Here is a 15,963-nt window from a genome sequence, read left to right as displayed (position 1 = left end):
TGTACCCTTCAAAAGCAGGGTGGGCAGTCGAATGCCTTGGAAAGCCAGGATCAGCAGGTCTTCTTTCCAACCAACTCTAAATTTGATATTCCGTCCCATTGTCTCTGGATAGACTAAAAAACTTACATAGGCTACACGCTTCCCTCTAAAGCTTGATTTTGATATAGAATACTGTATACGGGAAATGTCTCCTGTATGACTTAGGATCTTTCTATAGCTCGTGAGTGTGGCCAAGCAAAGTTCAAAGCTCTGCTCGGACAGTTTTGACCCCAGATAGAACAAGTCAGCAATGGATGAGGAATGTTTGGCGCCTCTCTCTTCAGGCAACCATGTGCAGTCACTTCATCCAGTGACTGCACATGGTTGTGTCAGTTTAACAGAGAAGTACACTGTCAGTTTCAAAAAGTGGCTTTTGTTATCCTGGTTTAAACTGTACGAGTTGTTTTGCCTTTTCCTCTCCTCTGGGTCCCGACTTGTTTTGGCCTGGATTGTTTTCCATTGGAGATGACTGGTGGTGGTTGATCACCAGCTCGCACCAGCTGAGCTTTCAGGGTTCAAAATGGGACACCACTCACACTGCACACCCTACAGTACATGCACCGAAATGCAATGGCAAGTGTAGAGTGTTTGGTATGAAACCATTTAGTATTATAGTGTCCTGTTTTTAACTACAGGTTTTTAGTTCAGCCAAAAACCATCTCGGCCCATTTCAAAAGTCATAAATCAGTGAAATCACCTGATGTTGCCTTTGGGTGAAAACAAAAGCCGTACTCTCTCTTATCTTTGTATCGGATGTGTGCTTGTGTGTGCGTGTGTGTGGGTGTATGTGTGTGTGTGTGTGTGTGTGTGTGTGTGTGTGTGTGTGTGTGTGTGTGTGTGTGTGTGTGTGTGTGTGTGTGTGTGTGTGTGTGTGTATAATACCCCTTACTCTAAACATTTCCAACTTAGAAAACAACTAACTTGAAAAAGTGGTCGTTGAGGACATTCACTTGACTACTGTGACCAGTAATTTTGGTTTGAAATTAAGACTTTGTCTGCCAGTTGCAGATATTTTAGAGAAGTGGACATCACAAGCTCATGAAATGGTGCCAAGTACAACGGAGCTCTTAACTGCAGGGGAAAACATTGGCATCTAAAGTCTTAAATCTTATGAGTAATCATCCTCGATGGACTTATTCAGGGTCTGCTGCGTGCTCCACATCCCACACCTCTCTCATCACAAGATCTCTAAATATAGAATGTGACATATTCAACCCAACCCAACTGTTTGATTGCCCCATATATCTCTGGGAGCAGATGTCTGAGATGCCGGCCCGTGGACTTTTAGTATGTGCACTCAACCCCCTAAATCTCACATCGTAGCTGCTCAGGTTGCACTTCAAGTGTGTGTGATGTACGTTCTCCACAGTTTGGCTTTTCAATTTTTCCTTTTTGTTTTTGTTTGTTTGTTTTGGTTCCTTTACAAATTCATTTTAGTCAAACACTAGTCTCTGCAGTGTGTGATGCTTGGCTTTTGCGCAACAGGTGCCATACATATTGATAAATGTTACTTTCTGCACTTCAAGGCTGGACTACCAGCCCAGGAAAAGAGGACCACTGCCCTGGAGCCCCAGACCCTAAGGGGGCTTGAGAGCTCCAGGTTTACTGTATGTCAGTTGGGTAATTTAATTAATTAAATCTTTGCTTCCTAATACTTAACCACTAAAGCACATTATAAGGTAGCTCCTAATTAGTATTGCTGTTGCAATTCATATTACAATGCAGGGCTTCGATGCTGTGCAAAGACAAACAAAGGTATACCAAATCACAATAGTAAATCAAAGTCTACACTCAGTGGATTTACAGTCCTGGTCAAAATTATTGGCACCCCTGATAATTAAGTACATAATTCAGAATATCTTCAGAAATAAATGGAAATGAACCAATTTTGTATAATCAGAATGTTTTAGGTCACTGAAGAAAAGAAAAAGAACTTGGGTAATAATGAAATGTGTCATTTTAGGAAAAATATTTTGTACCCCAGAGACATTTCATTACAGAGTTATTGGCACCCTTAGCTAATATTTGATTGCAGAATCTTTGGCAACATTGTGCGTCTAAACGTTTCTTGTGCAGTAAAGACCTTTCTTCTCTCTGGGTCAGCCATTACAAGCAGCAGATGTTAACTTGGAAATTACTCCCCCCCTAAACTTGCAGATACAAAAAAAAAAAAAAAAAGGCAAATCAGACAAGTGGTTAGAAAGGCTGCCATGTAACTGGCACTTGATTTACTGGTTTGTTTAAATGACTGACTTCAATGTTTCATTAAAAACGTGGCAGTCACATTTAAATTCTGTTCCAGTCAGTCATTAGCTTGTTTTTGGCTCTTCCATGGTTTATTTAGATCATTGCATGGCTAAGAATGATAAATGCACATGACACACTTTTCTCTCTGAAAAACAACCAGATCGTGGCAACTGTTCAAAAACTGACACTAAAATTAAGTAATCTTTTCAACAGCAATGTGAAGTGTAGAATGTGAGATGAATTTAGTTTTAAAACATTGTTTGTTAGAGCAGCATTAACCGATTTTTGACCTTTTCGCTCCGGTTGGGGCTTCACCAAGTCCTCCTGCTAAATGTTGAACTTTCTTCACCAGCTAGCTGTCGACGTCTGCTCGCTGGTGCTGGGCATGTAGTGTACAGAGAAGTTTAGGATGTATGAGGGATGGTTTTCTGAGAAACAGTCACCCCCGCTCACACCCCCCCACACAATCAGAGAGCTTAGGTCTGGTTAAATACCACGGTGGAACAACTTATCTATGCAGCTGGCAGAAGCCACCGCACCCTGCTTTGTAATCCCTGTAATCCTATCTTGGAGGCAATCATCATTGCGCTAAAAGAGACCGCTCACGCCTTCCTCTTGGTCCATCACGGATGAGCCTGAGGCTATTCACCTTCACCTCTTCAAATTCTGTATACAGTATTTCATTCCACATGACATGTGGATTTTTAAAATCAAAATTCTCCAAATGGCATCTGAGTTCATTACTATTCCAGCGGTCAGGTGAAGTTGTTTCATTACCCACTGCTTTCATTAAATCGGCTTTGAAAGATAACTGACATTTAGTGCTCGTGCACTGCCTCTGGCTAAAACTATTTCATGTGGTTGCATTCTTACCTGGCAGAGAGCCCTCTGCATGTAGAGATTTCAACCTGAACCGCAGCTACGGTTTTGAGTGAACCTTATGTGGCATTAGTCACTTATTAGTGCAGTTGATTTACTTGTGACATTTATCGGGTTAAAGCTATATAGCTATATAGCTGCCCAGGGGAATAAACTGAATTTTTTCTATAATCAGCATAATGCAAAAACTATAGATATAACAAAGGTCAAAGCTATATGGTTTGTACGATAGGTGAAATGAACAACCACTATGCCCTTAATAAGAAATGTGCTTGAAAATTGGAAGGAAAACCAGAAACAAAACTTTTGAAAATGGGATATTTCAGAAGAGATGGGTGATGGGAAATACTCAAGGAGTGAGCGGGATGAGATATTTTCAGTCAGGACAGCAGTTAATCCCCCCAGACCTTTCCTTTTTCTTTTTTTTTCCCAAAGAGGGGATAAGATTAAAAGATCCTGGCAGGACGCCAAGCCTGCAAAAGATGTTTCTGCATGCAGCCAAAGATGTCAAAAAAGACTCTTCTTCATTGTGCTCTCCGATTCCATAAATCTTCAAGCTATGAATTATATGGCTTTTTAGTGAAACAAACAAGCTTTGACATGACTTTATCTGACACATGTTGACATTCTTTTATTTTTCTCCCCTAAAGTCCTTATCAGCAAAAAGAGAATGTCCTCCAACAGTGTTAGAAGCAACATGGCGGGACATTTTGTTGTGTCTGCTGGCTTTTGTGTTCAAGGAGACAGAAAGGAATCATTTTGGTGTTTTTTTTTTTTTTGTTTTGTTTTCTTGTAATCCTCCCACGTCATCTGCCAGTGACCACACAGATGCTGTGCTGTTGAAACCGCTACCGGAGCCTCCTGGCCGTGAAGGGAGTGCAGTGTTCCGGATGCTTCCAAGACTACATGGTCCAAGAGTTATTAGGGGATTTTATGGTGTGACCTGTAAGCTTGAAAGAAATATTAAAGATGCTCAGGGAGAAATGTAAAAGCAAACATGTCTTATCAGGAAAAGTGTAGCCGCAACACAGGAAAAGTCAGATTATCCCAAAATGCTAACCCATAGCTTTGCCTTTTTTTTTTTTTTTATGCTAAGCCAAGCTAACTTGCTGCTGGCCATAACAAAACATTCAGCGTACAGATATGGGAGTCTTCTCGTTTAACTCTCGGCAAGAAAACAAAAAAGGTGTATTTCCTAAAATGTAAAAGCTATTTCTTTAACGGCAGAAGCAACGGTGACCGGATTCCATGAAAGGTCTCCTGGAACATTTGTACTTGTGTACCGTCTGTTTTATGTCGTCTCGATACTCAAGTTAAAATTTTGCAAAATATTACCAGATCCTGCTGATTTGTGCGGCTACAAATTGAACAGTTAACTGAGAGAAAACCGATTCAAAAGTAAATGAATACATATGTCACTCTGACGAGTACCGCTTGCGGGCACATGTGTTTTTTTTGTCAGAGTTCAGCGTGGGTGCCTGGCAAACTTTGCAGCAGCAAATGGGTAAAGTGACATCATGCTAAACCAGTGTGATTATTGGGGCTGAGCTGAGGTTGCGGGAATAAAGAGCTCCTCTGTTTGGATGCTGTTTGGAGTCGGACCGGGCAACGGCCAGCTGGGCACAGCTGAGATGAACCGTCACGCCCCAACTTTTTCTCACAAACTTCCTCAAAGTCAAAATCTTCTCATTTTCCAGACCCGCTTGGAAACGGGATGAAGAACAACAACGTTAAACTTAACTCACTATGAAAGGCCAAGGTGAAGAGAGAGAAAAGCAAGAAGATAGCGATCAAGAGAAATAGAGAAAGGGGCTCATTATCTTTGCAAACAAGAGTGAACATGTCAGGCCTCCAATTCATAGAGAATAACTGCTAAATGAAATGTGAAATTTGAAGTACAAGGCCCGCTGCTTCTTTAAAGTATCTCAATTTGAACAACCTGCCTGAGGACATTAAAATCTGCAAACACTGCATTTTCCTTTAAGGCACAGAAACTTTAAATCTTTTCCTCATTAAACTTTAATTTCAGGTTTAACTAATTAATGTGTTTGTTCAGGATCAAATTCAGTTTCTGTATTTTGCTAAATCGGCCTTATCCCAAAGCAATTAATGGAGTCAGCTAGATAAATCCAAGTTAATGTAAGATAGAATGTGTTAATTAATTTAGAGGTCCTGGTAGGAGGATTTTGTTGCCCTCGGACAGAGCCCGGCTAACTATTTCCCCGTTTCCAGTTTTTATGCTAAGCTGAGTTAACCAGCTGCTGGCTGTAGTATTTACCCTTACGGGCTTGAGAGCTTCATCAATCTTTTCATCCAACTCTCGGCGAGAAAATGAATAGGAATATTTCTCAAAATGTTCAACGCTGTTCCTAAAATTTGGAGGGTCCAGCGTTTACATTCTCACTCCCACTTATTCAGTTTTATGCAATTTCTGCCGTTAAGCTCAGACAAAACTGAAATTATTGTACTCGGCCCCAGACAACTCAGAAACACATTATCTAATGATATAGTTACTGTAGATGGCACTGCCCTGGCCTCCAGCAGCACCGTTAGGAATCTCTGGGTTACCTTTGATCAGGATACGTCCCACACAAAACAAACGTCAAGCACTGCCTTTTTTCACCTACGTAACGTTGCAGAAGTCCTTTCTCAGAAAGATGCAGAAAAACTAGTGCGTTTGTTACTTGCTGACTGGATTATTGCAATTACTTATTATCAGGCTGCCCCAACACGTCTCTAAAGACTCTCCAGCTGATCCAGAATTCAGCTGCACGTGTACTGACAAGAACTGGAAAAAGAGGTCATATTTTTCCTGCGTTAGCTTCCCTGCGTCGGCTCCCTGTAAAATGCAGAATAGAATTTAAAATCTTTCTCCCCACCTACAAAGCCCTAATGGTCAGGCACCATCACATCTTAAACAGCTCGTAGTTCCCTATTACCCCACTAGAACACTGCGCTCCCAGAACGAAGGCTTGCTTGTGGTTCCTAGCGTATCCAAGAGTAGAGCGGGAGGCAGAGCCTCCAGCTATCAGGCTCCTCCGCTGTGGAACCATCTTCCAGTTTGGGTCCGTGAGGCGGTCACCCTCTCCACGTTGAAGAGTAGGCCTTAAACTTTCCATATTGATAAGCTTATAGTCAGGACTGGCTCAGGCTTGTCTTGAACCATCCCCTAATTATGCTGCTATTGACCTAGACTGCCGGGGGACTTCCCATGATGCACCACGCTCCTCTCTCCTCCTCTCCCTGCACATCTGTACACATTCATATCTCATCAATGCTCGTTACCAACTCGGATTCCTTTCCCTCCCATAGTTTTGTGCTTTCTCGTCTCTCTCCTCCTGTCGCTCTCTGCAGGTATTTCTGCCTCTGGAGCCTGGATTTGTGACTGCTGTGGCCTACTGCCCTTCATGATCCTGCTCAACACCCACTGCTATTATTATTATTTTTATTATCATTATTATTATCATTATTATTGCCATTATTATCTCTTTCTCTCTCAACCCAACCGGTCAAGGCCGCCCACCCAGAGCCCGGTTCGGCTCGAGGTTTCTTCCAGTTGAAAGGGAGTCTTTCCCAACACTCTATATGAAAAGTGCCCTAAGACACCGTCTGTTATGATTTGGTGCAATGTAAAACAACTGACAAGAATTGACTCGACTTCGCTCAAATCTATATCTCTGGCAGGTGACGTTATTCGTTCTTTTATGTCTGGTTTGCAAAACACACATATATAACGTGATAGCATAATAAGCTCATATCCGATAGATTGTTTTACTGAATTTAACCTACCCAGGGGTGGGACAGTAAAACCTAACCTTGTTAAAACAACCTTTTTTCCATTTACACCGACAACAGCTTTTGTGGTTGTTATGGCTACCTTACTGGCTGACAATACCAAAAAGCTGTTCAAACCATATGATAATTGTAGTAATGTGAAATGATTTCAGTACCGTAGAGGTTACCTACGTGTGTAATTTCACCACTTTAGCAAATAAAAAAAACATCAAAGACTTTACTTGGTCATTCAGGACGTTTTTATTCAGTTACCCAGGTAGCTGTTTACACACAACATCGCACTAGAAAAGGTCACACGTGCATCTGTTGTTGTCTCTGCTTTTTTTGCAGGAGGTTGAACACCATGTTATTTGCCTCTCCCCAACAAAATGCGGAAAAGATTTCATTGATTTTAAGGATAATATTAAGAAAATCGTCTTTGGAATGGCTGTTTTCAATCCCTGCAGTGCTTATTTTCTGCTAATATTAAATACCAGTGCACACTAATGCTCGGCTGGGTGTGTCTGAGTTGACTGACTAAGTAGCTACTTGTAAAGTCTTGTCAGTTTGGAGTGCAGCACTTGACCTGCATAACTGTACACACTGCTTTTACAGTGGTCTAATTTCACTGAGTGGGACTGAATGTGGGGACGCGGGGAAGCTTTCAGGGGGGGGGGCAGGTCCTAATGCTTGTCTATGTGACTGTGAGTCTCTTTACGCATATTGTTGCACACAGGCATTGGTCAAAAGTCGCCTTTTGTCTGTGTGTATGTGAGAATACGCGCACACATATACGTGTAAAGGAGGTAAGTTTCCGCTGCCGAGCACTCTGGGAACTAGAGGGGTTTTTTTTTTTACTAACACAAGCACACAGGGGCACGCACCCCACTGACACATTAATGCGGGTGCAGAGGGGTTAAAACAACAGCCGAGTGAATGCCTGGCATGGACACAAGAAAATAAGCCTGAAAGCCCCATCGATTCCAGCTCTGAGAGCCCGAAGCACACCGTTTACAGCGGCACGAAAAGCAGACACCATGCTCCGGCTCAGATTTCAAAGCCACAGACTATTTCTGACCATGCTGTGAGTAGGCAGACATGAGAAAAAATGTCTTTGGTAATACATCTTTACAGATTACGTATTCCTTTGTCAGTTCAAACAAGATATGAGTGTCACACTTTTTATGCAAACACAATAAAGTTGATGCGAATTAGATTGCAAGCTGTCTGTGACTGACAAATACCTGAAATCACATGTTGTCAAGTTTCAAGCCAAAATTCAATATAAGTAAGTTAAAATGAAAAGCTAAAGATCACTATCAATTAATTTTATTGACCATCTGACGCTCAAACATGTTAAATAATTTGAAAGGAAAGTACAAAAATAAATAAAGTGAAAATGGTTGTGACAAAAAGGAGTTTTTGTAGTTAAACTGAAATAATGCGTGCATGTAAAAGAGAATGGAACTGTCTGACTTTTCATACTTCAGTTTATAATGTACAGTCACCGTCCCCGGTTCTTTCCAAACACTTTTCGGAATATAGCTCTAAGGTGATTTTGTATTGGATCTTAAAAACATAAATCTATAGAGGCGAGGCGTTACTGAAAGCAAGTGAAGCTTCTTCGGCGCTGCCAGGGTTTTGTTAAAAAAGAACAAGACTGTACAAAAGATAGACAAGGTCGAAATCTTTTTTTCTCAGCGGATAATGTCTGACGCCAGTCAAGTCAAGTGGATGTGGGCTGTGGCCTGTTAACCACACCAAGAGGCTTCACTGATCTCATAATTCCTGCCACACGCTTGAGAAGTGGAGAAGAAAATAACTTATCGTACGTGTGCATCCCTAGCAAACGCAGTGCAAATCCCACCTGCTGAAAAGGCCTAAGGAGGAGAAAAAAAGTTATAACTGCAGCATTTTCTCTACATAATGCTGAGAGCGTATTGGCCTCGGGGGAGGAAAGAAATGAAGACTCAAAACGAAGGAAGTGAGCCCAGCTCATTTCCTTAAGTAAAAGTTAGGCTCACTGTAAATGTCCATGTTAAATTAAATAAATTCTCAGTATCTCATGCAAATACCGGGTTTAAAGGTGCCTCCTTAACCGCAAACTTACTTGACTGGTTTGCTGTTACAGAGTTATCAACAAAAACAACTTGTGCTATTCTGAAAGGTTAGTGGGCAAGTTATAATAAGACCCTCATTAGCAACATGTTGTTTTCTCTTTAATTATGTTTTATTTTTCCAAATATTTCACTGTAAAATGATATGCACCTGAGGATTAGTGCCACTTGTACTTGACAGCATTTGCTCTTACACTCTAGTGATACAAATTAATATTAAAGAATGTGCAAAAATGACATCATATGGGACAATTTTAGGCATAAGCTGATGTTTTTACCCAGAGCCCCTTAGAAAATGTAAGTGGATAAAGCTCCAGTGTCTTGGACACTCTGACAGGACATACTGAAGTCACAGGGGTCAAACCACTCATTTACTTTGTCTTTGCCGCAGCAATTAGGTACTTGACTGGTGTGAACCTCATCACACATTCATTGGGATGACTTTGATCCCGTGGGCGTTGATGTAGGTGAGGAGGACCTTTGCCCGCTTCTCAATAACATCGATCAGCTTGTCGATGCCCTGTCGGCCGCCCTGGCTCTCCCAGTAGGTCTGGTCCAGGAACAGAGACTGGAGGAGTTTTTCCCTCAGCCTCCTGCTCCTCAGCACCGATACCGCCTGCTCAGGAAGCCTGGATAGACATGGAAGTGTGAGAGGGTAAATTGAAGCTGTAGTTTCAGACACAGCTCAGGAGTTATCTGATTATCTGATCAATAGGTGAAGCTATAGTATCCTGTTTTAGAGGCGGTGTACCAACAGCAAAGAGAAAGTTGCCAAAACCAGAAGCAGCTAAACGTGAACGTGCTGCAACCAAATTTGTCGTCGCTGCAACTTTATCTCGGCCGTTTCTTTACAGTAAAAATAACAACAGCTGGAGTGAAAGAACAAGGAGGAAAGAAAGCGACTGATCGATAGTCAGACATAACCTTATATCTTCAAATTAGTTACTCTCCACCAGTGGCTTGCCACTTGCGTTAGCTAACTTGAAATCAGAAAAACAGTGGCTCTTTTGACAGTTGAAATTACACTTGCAAAAATCATGTATTCAGCGTTGCTTTCCCCTGTTTGTATAACTAAAACAGCTTGAGTGAAATGAAAGGTTACTCAGAATTCTCGTACGAGTACAGGCGGAGAGTAACTACTACTGGTATTTTTTGACGCTTTAACAGCTTTCCAGCAGATATAAAAAGGCTGCACTAATACACATGAAATAGAAGAGATTAAAAATGAGATCAGTATATCACGTGAAGCTGTGCAGCAGTCAGGTTTGGAGTTGGTCCTAGGCTTAACCTTTGTTTTCTTCTCTCTCTGAAGAATGAATGTGGGCGATTGACACCTCATATGTCTCCAACAAGAACGTGTCAAATCTGCATAGGCTGAAGCTTGACTACTAGCCTATGTACTTAGTAGGGCTGGAACATGGTTGTAAAATGGTTACAAAACTAAAAATGCTATTTGCTGCTTCGACTCTGAGATCATTTTTTTTTAAGGCTTGCCCGACGGAGATTGAAATGGATCCTATTACTGCCTGCAGTGGAGTTAAGCCTCATTGAAATGCTTGTAGGCCTATAAACTTAAATGACAACACAAGAGAGCAAGATTGGGACTTGAGCATGTGGACTTTGAAGACGAGTGGAGAAGAGCCACGAAGAGACTGCAAAATATTTACTGAGAAAGTTCAGCGTTTTAAGCAACTCAGCTTTTCCAATAAACTGTAATACGGTATGATGTAAACATCTGTTTGGAGTGTGGCTGGAACAAAATGTCAAACATCAGTTTATTTAGCTTTGATAAAATTTAGAGATAAAACCCTCTGAAATCTACAAAGAATCCAACATAAGATCAGAAAAAGATGAGGTATTAATGACGTCCGGCGATCTTGCAGTTTAACGTCATCTGATAGCAGCTAGATTTAGGTTTACGTTGCCCTTTCAGACTTGAATGCCAGAATAGAAGCTACAGGTTCCATGAGTATCACAAGGATCCATGTTTGGAGAGGAGACGCAAGCATTCTTGCCAAACCACAGTTTCTCACTCGCCGATTTAGTGATCACAAGATGGATGAAAGCAATGAAAGCAATGTCTCGGCAGTGTGGTTTGGAATTACATATCCACACAGATAAGAGGGGAATAAACAGAAATAACACATTATCATGGTGCACACTTGCCCCCAAAATTCATCCAAAATGCATATTTACTTTGTTGAACAACATCTAAATATTACTTCAAATTCTTTTAGCACACGGTTAAAGTAAGGTTTTAAAGTTTAAACTTTGGTTTAAAAAGTTCAAAACAGGATTTGAAAGTTTAAAAAATGGCATTTTATTGTCTATAATGGGCACTTTGTACTTGTGTTGGCAGATTATTGTGTGCAAAACATTAAATCCAGAGTTTCTGAAGAGGCCTGGCAGAGATTCAGATCTGCTTTTTCAGCTTTGCATACTAGAGTTTTTCAACTGTGTTTCAAGGGGGGGGGGGGTCAGAAACTCTGGAAAAAAGCTCCCAAGACAGACTGCCCACAAATTATTATTAATAAATGGTCCTGCTGTGGTACTGACCGCTCATAAATGACAATCTTAACCTATAAACATTTTGGAAATAGGAAAACACTGATGAATCTGGCAAAAATTACGCTCATTCGCACAAGTGAATATCAAATCTGTGTATGAACGTTTCATGAATGAGGCCTATGGAGCGGAAGTACCCGTTGCTGTTCACATTTTCAACAATACATCCATTTTCTAGTACAACAAACAAAATCTGATTGAAATATAATCTATTTCATATATTAATTTAATCATGCAATAGAAACAAAATCACTGAAATCATCAGTGGCAATCACATAACAGATGTTTTTTGGGTCTTGTCAGTGACGTGACCCGAACTTACTCCTTGATTCCCTCCAGCAGTCTGAAGTCCAAGTTGTCCTCATTGCGATCAAAGAATCCCTTGTTGTTGGTGAAGACCAAGTGTCTGGGGTCGTGTCCCCTGTGGACGATGTCTGCCAGTTGTACGCGGTCCTGGCGCCCACATTCAGCATGGTGGCCGAGCACCACGCACACATCTTCCTTCCGGGGCCTGAACCCACAGCAGCTCTGATCCAGACGGCTGTGGATCTGAAAAAGAAAGTTCACAATTTCTTCAGAGAATATTTGTCCTTGATGTTGTGAGAATACGGTCAAAGTTGCAAGTGGCATTTGTGGATTTCCACATCGGTGTTCCTGGCGAGCGAAGGGTTTTTTTATTTCCCTGAAGATGCTTATTCTGTAATAGATGAGGCCGAGTGACATGATTGCACAGGGCACTTTCTTAAGCCTGTCATCCAGAGCCTCTTCTCATATTACTCCTGATTCCTCCACAATGACAGCGAATGCAAATCTCTCCTCCAGTAATTGTCATCAATTCATTCATTCTCGATATGCTAAACCATTGGATAGGTGGAGGTTTCAGATGGCGCTAGCAAATAGGGAGGACCCCCAAGGATGCAGCATCTGAGATGTCAGGTGTCACAGTCTCATATAAGGAAAATGTGGAGTTTCAAAATTTGACTTTGGCCTGACCGATAAATGACAGTGGCTATTGGAGGAGCCACAGGAGTTCCCCATTGGTATTCAGCCACGGTTGTTCTCACTTGGGGGTCAGTGCAGGACAAGCAAATACAGTATCTTTCTACCATGTGAATAGATGGGATCTGTCTGTTATTCAGTACCAAAAAAAACAATGTAGTAACTTCATTACATTCACTTCACTCATGTCTTTGGCAAAGATGTTTTACGTTCCCTGTGGAATCTGTTTGTCTTTTCCCATTCATGTGAAAGGGGTCACAGACTTTTTGGACCCCACTGAATATATTTTAAAATTCCTCACTCTGCAGTCTTTGTTTTGTCATGAAGGGACGAATTAAAGAAATTCTCAGGGGATGTGCTCTCAATGCCAAGATGTGATCTAGCGAGGCCTCCCACACAGGAAACGGGGCATTTATTCAACCAGAGGACAATATCTCTGAGGATGTTTAAACATTTTTTTTTTTCAGCAGCAACAGCTGTTGGAGCATATTGCTCATGTCAGACGAAAAAGCAAAAGTCCTCTGTGAAGTATTTTTGGAATTCAAAGAAGGCTGAGGAGGCTTTAACTGCATAAAAGCAAAAACACAAGAACGGATAAGTTACAGAGAAATGTGGAATTCATCAAATCTCAGTGTTTTTAATTGTCACAGTACGTTTTTCATACAGCCTTTGTTACCTGTAGCAAGAAGTCAAACAGAGCTAGTTTGCTCCACTCATAGTGATGAATAGTGGAGCAGCCAGAATCGGGCTTTGGGCTGAGGTTTTTATGCCAGCACCTTTGCTTCAGGGAGCTCTGGTAGTCCCCCCATGTTAACCTCACGGAGGCCCGGCCTGCAGCAAGGCCCTCTGGGTACAGTGACGCATCCCATGACACCACTGGACAGGGCTGGCCATCTACAGAGGGGGTATAGACGGATGACATGGTCAGGTTTCAGCAACTGTTCAGTCTCATGGAGTTTTTAACCTATTTTTATCCAGGAAAAAGCTTACTGAGCAACGCGCACACTTCATCGGTGGCGCCCTCATCGGCATTTATTCACTTCAACACATACAGGCCTGGAGGCTGCACAGTATCTACCTTGGGTAACTGAGCAAATCAAGACAGCAGAAAGTTAGAGTGGGTTTTTTGTTTCCCCAGAATGTCCAAGAATGCAAATGGTGACCAGGCCGTTAATGGAAAATGTGGTGATTTTTGGTTATGCAATTTATCAGAGAATGTTATTATTGCAATATTTTCTTTGGCACAATGAAGCTGGAGAACTAAAGAACAGAAAGAGTGGCTCAAAGAAGTATTTTTATAAAATGCTTCTCTCTCATTTTGCAGTGTTCATTTCAAATCAGCGTTTCATCAAAGCGCTAATAACTCTCAGTGTTCTATCTGAGGCGCGGTGGCCTCTTCGCCAGTTTTGGCCTTGAATAGGAATGGACAGCTCTGGTCTCCTACAGTAGGAACGAGTGCAGTCTCATGGTTTTGACCAAAGTCCTGCCGTCAATCTTTTATCAAGAAAAATGTGCAGGCAAGGTTTCAGTGGGCAGCTCAAAGGCACATGGTCGATTATCAGTGCCCATTTCTCCCACCACTAGACCACAACTTCAGGGCACCTCGTTTACTGGGAGTCCAGTGACTCAGTGGTTAACACAACATATACAAAAGGTTTGTACAGTATGATTAGGTTGTAGGTTACAGATAATTGCTATAAGTAAGTTATTGTGCTGGGGTACTTACAGCACAAAATTCTATCGGTTTTACCTTCAAAACCACCAAATCTCTGACAAAGCTTCGCAGGATTCGCTGAAGGGGGGTTAGTATTATTCATGTTTTCAATCTGTTTCCTCACACACTGATGTGATGTTAATGATGCAATTTGCAATTTGGATCCCGAGCACATAGAGAGAGGAGTGCCACTCCAAGTGAGGAAACCAGTCAAGTTAGAAAAAGTGATTTATCTCCCTCAGACAGAACCTTCCCCACCTCTCAACTGATATATCTCTCTCTCTGTCTCTCTCCAACCTCACCGCTCCCTCTTCTCTTTTCCTCACTGATTTGCATTCATGCTCACTGATTAATATATTCCGTTCACTGCTTCACCAGCTAAGTTTTAAAAAGGTACCCCATCACCATTCGGGTGACTGGTGACCTACCGTGCAAGAATCTGAATTTTCTGCTCACAGCTGGTAACGTCCTGTTCAGCCCCAGCACCCTGTCCAAATGGAAAGCAAAGACCTCGGCGGTGTCCACGGGACTGTTGATGACTCCACACTGCCCCGCGCACGCATTGCTCCGCTTTGTGTGGTTTCGGCGGGTCGGTGAGACCCCCGTCTCCCCCTCAAATATCAGAAGTGATGGAGAGTCTCCGTGCGAAACTTCTCTGATGCGCAAAACCCTGGCATCCGCAAGAAAGCGCATGGCTCTCACGTCCTGTGGGCTGAACCATGGCGGTGCCCTTTGGCTGTAAATTCGGATAGAACTACTGTGAGATTCTGCCGCAAAATCTTTAGGAGGTTTCTGGATTGTATCTAAAGATGTATAATCAACATCCCTGGTTTCTCTCCAGGAAGCCTTGGGGGCAAAGTTGGGCTCAATCTGACCCGCGCCCCGCTCCCAAGTGCTAAATTTGTTCTGCGTAAAAGCTGAATTGGATGTTTTATTCCTTCTCACTTTCTTCCTCAGCTTTGGTCTGACTGTGCCCCGAATATTTGCTGGCTTCAGGCGCTTGGACTTCAGCGTTATGTACACCACGTTGGACCGGGTGGGGACCACAAGGCTCGCACCGGTCTCAGAGTCCTCGGAGTGCGGATGGGCACCATTAGTCTCTATATTGTACAGTCCGCGGGTGTGTCGGTACTTGTCTTTATCAGTCCTTCTGTCCCGGTGCTGCTGCGGGTATCCAACGTGGGAAACCGCAAAAACCAAATAGACTACGCATGCGGTCGCAATTAACAAACTCCTTTTTGAAAGAGGGCACCTCCGAAAGCTGCTTGTCAGTCTTAAAAACGGGAAGCACAGACAGTGAAAGCGAGATTTCCCCATTAGAACTTATGTTATTATCATGGTTGAGCGTCTTTTTTTTTTTTTTTTTGCGCTAAACTCAAACGAGGGAGGAGCGCTCAACTTCCGAAACCCATTTTGGAATGGGGGGGGGGATTTGTGTCCACATAGGGTAAGGAGACAAACCACCGCAGTGGATGGAGGCACTGGGAAACCACCGTCCAGCCCAAACCAAAAGCAACTCGAACTTCCCAAGGTTTTGTTTTGTTTTGGGTTGTGTTTTTTTTTCGTCTTCTTTCAGATACGAACTGGACCAATGGTTAAAAAAAAAAAAAAAAAATGCATAATATGCTC

The 15,963-nt window shown here is 42.3% G+C and overlaps 1 protein-coding gene across 1 annotated transcript; it reads right to left on the bottom strand.

Moving 5' to 3' along the window:
• Positions 1–8,429: 8,429 nt before the first annotated feature.
• gask1b (golgi associated kinase 1B) lies at positions 8,430–15,675 on the bottom strand. Its single transcript, XM_040120373.1, has 4 exons — positions 14,763–15,675; positions 13,297–13,514; positions 11,944–12,170; positions 8,430–9,685 (listed from the first exon to the last, which is right to left on the bottom strand). The coding sequence occupies exons 1-4, from the start codon at positions 15,649–15,651 to the stop codon at positions 9,478–9,480; spliced, it is 1,542 nt and encodes a 513-aa protein (XP_039976307.1). The 5' UTR covers positions 15,652–15,675; the 3' UTR covers positions 8,430–9,477.
• Positions 15,676–15,963: the final 288 nt, after the last annotated feature.

The sequence above is a fragment of the Xiphias gladius genome, chromosome 23, assembly GCF_016859285.1.
Source record: "Xiphias gladius isolate SHS-SW01 ecotype Sanya breed wild chromosome 23, ASM1685928v1, whole genome shotgun sequence".
NCBI classification, from domain to species: Eukaryota; Metazoa; Chordata; class Actinopteri; order Istiophoriformes; family Xiphiidae; genus Xiphias; species Xiphias gladius.
Note: the sequence above shows the minus strand (reverse complement) of the source record. Positions and strands in the feature narration are given on the sequence as shown.

What these genes read in the sequence shown, in the direction of transcription:
- gask1b (XM_040120373.1), bottom strand. Translation starts at nt 15,651, where the DNA reads ATGGGGAAATCTCGCTTTCACTGTCTGTGCTTCCCGTTTTTAAGACTG. An exon ending in AAAATTCAGATTCTTGCACG is followed by an intron (nt 13,515 to 14,762) that starts GTAGGTCACCAG and finishes CCCCCTCTGTAG; the next exon opens with ATGGCCAGCCCTGTCCAGTG. An exon ending in TGTTTGACTTCTTGCTACAG is followed by an intron (nt 12,171 to 13,296) that starts GTAACAAAGGCT and finishes TTTCTTTTTCAG; the next exon opens with ATCCACAGCCGTCTGGATCA.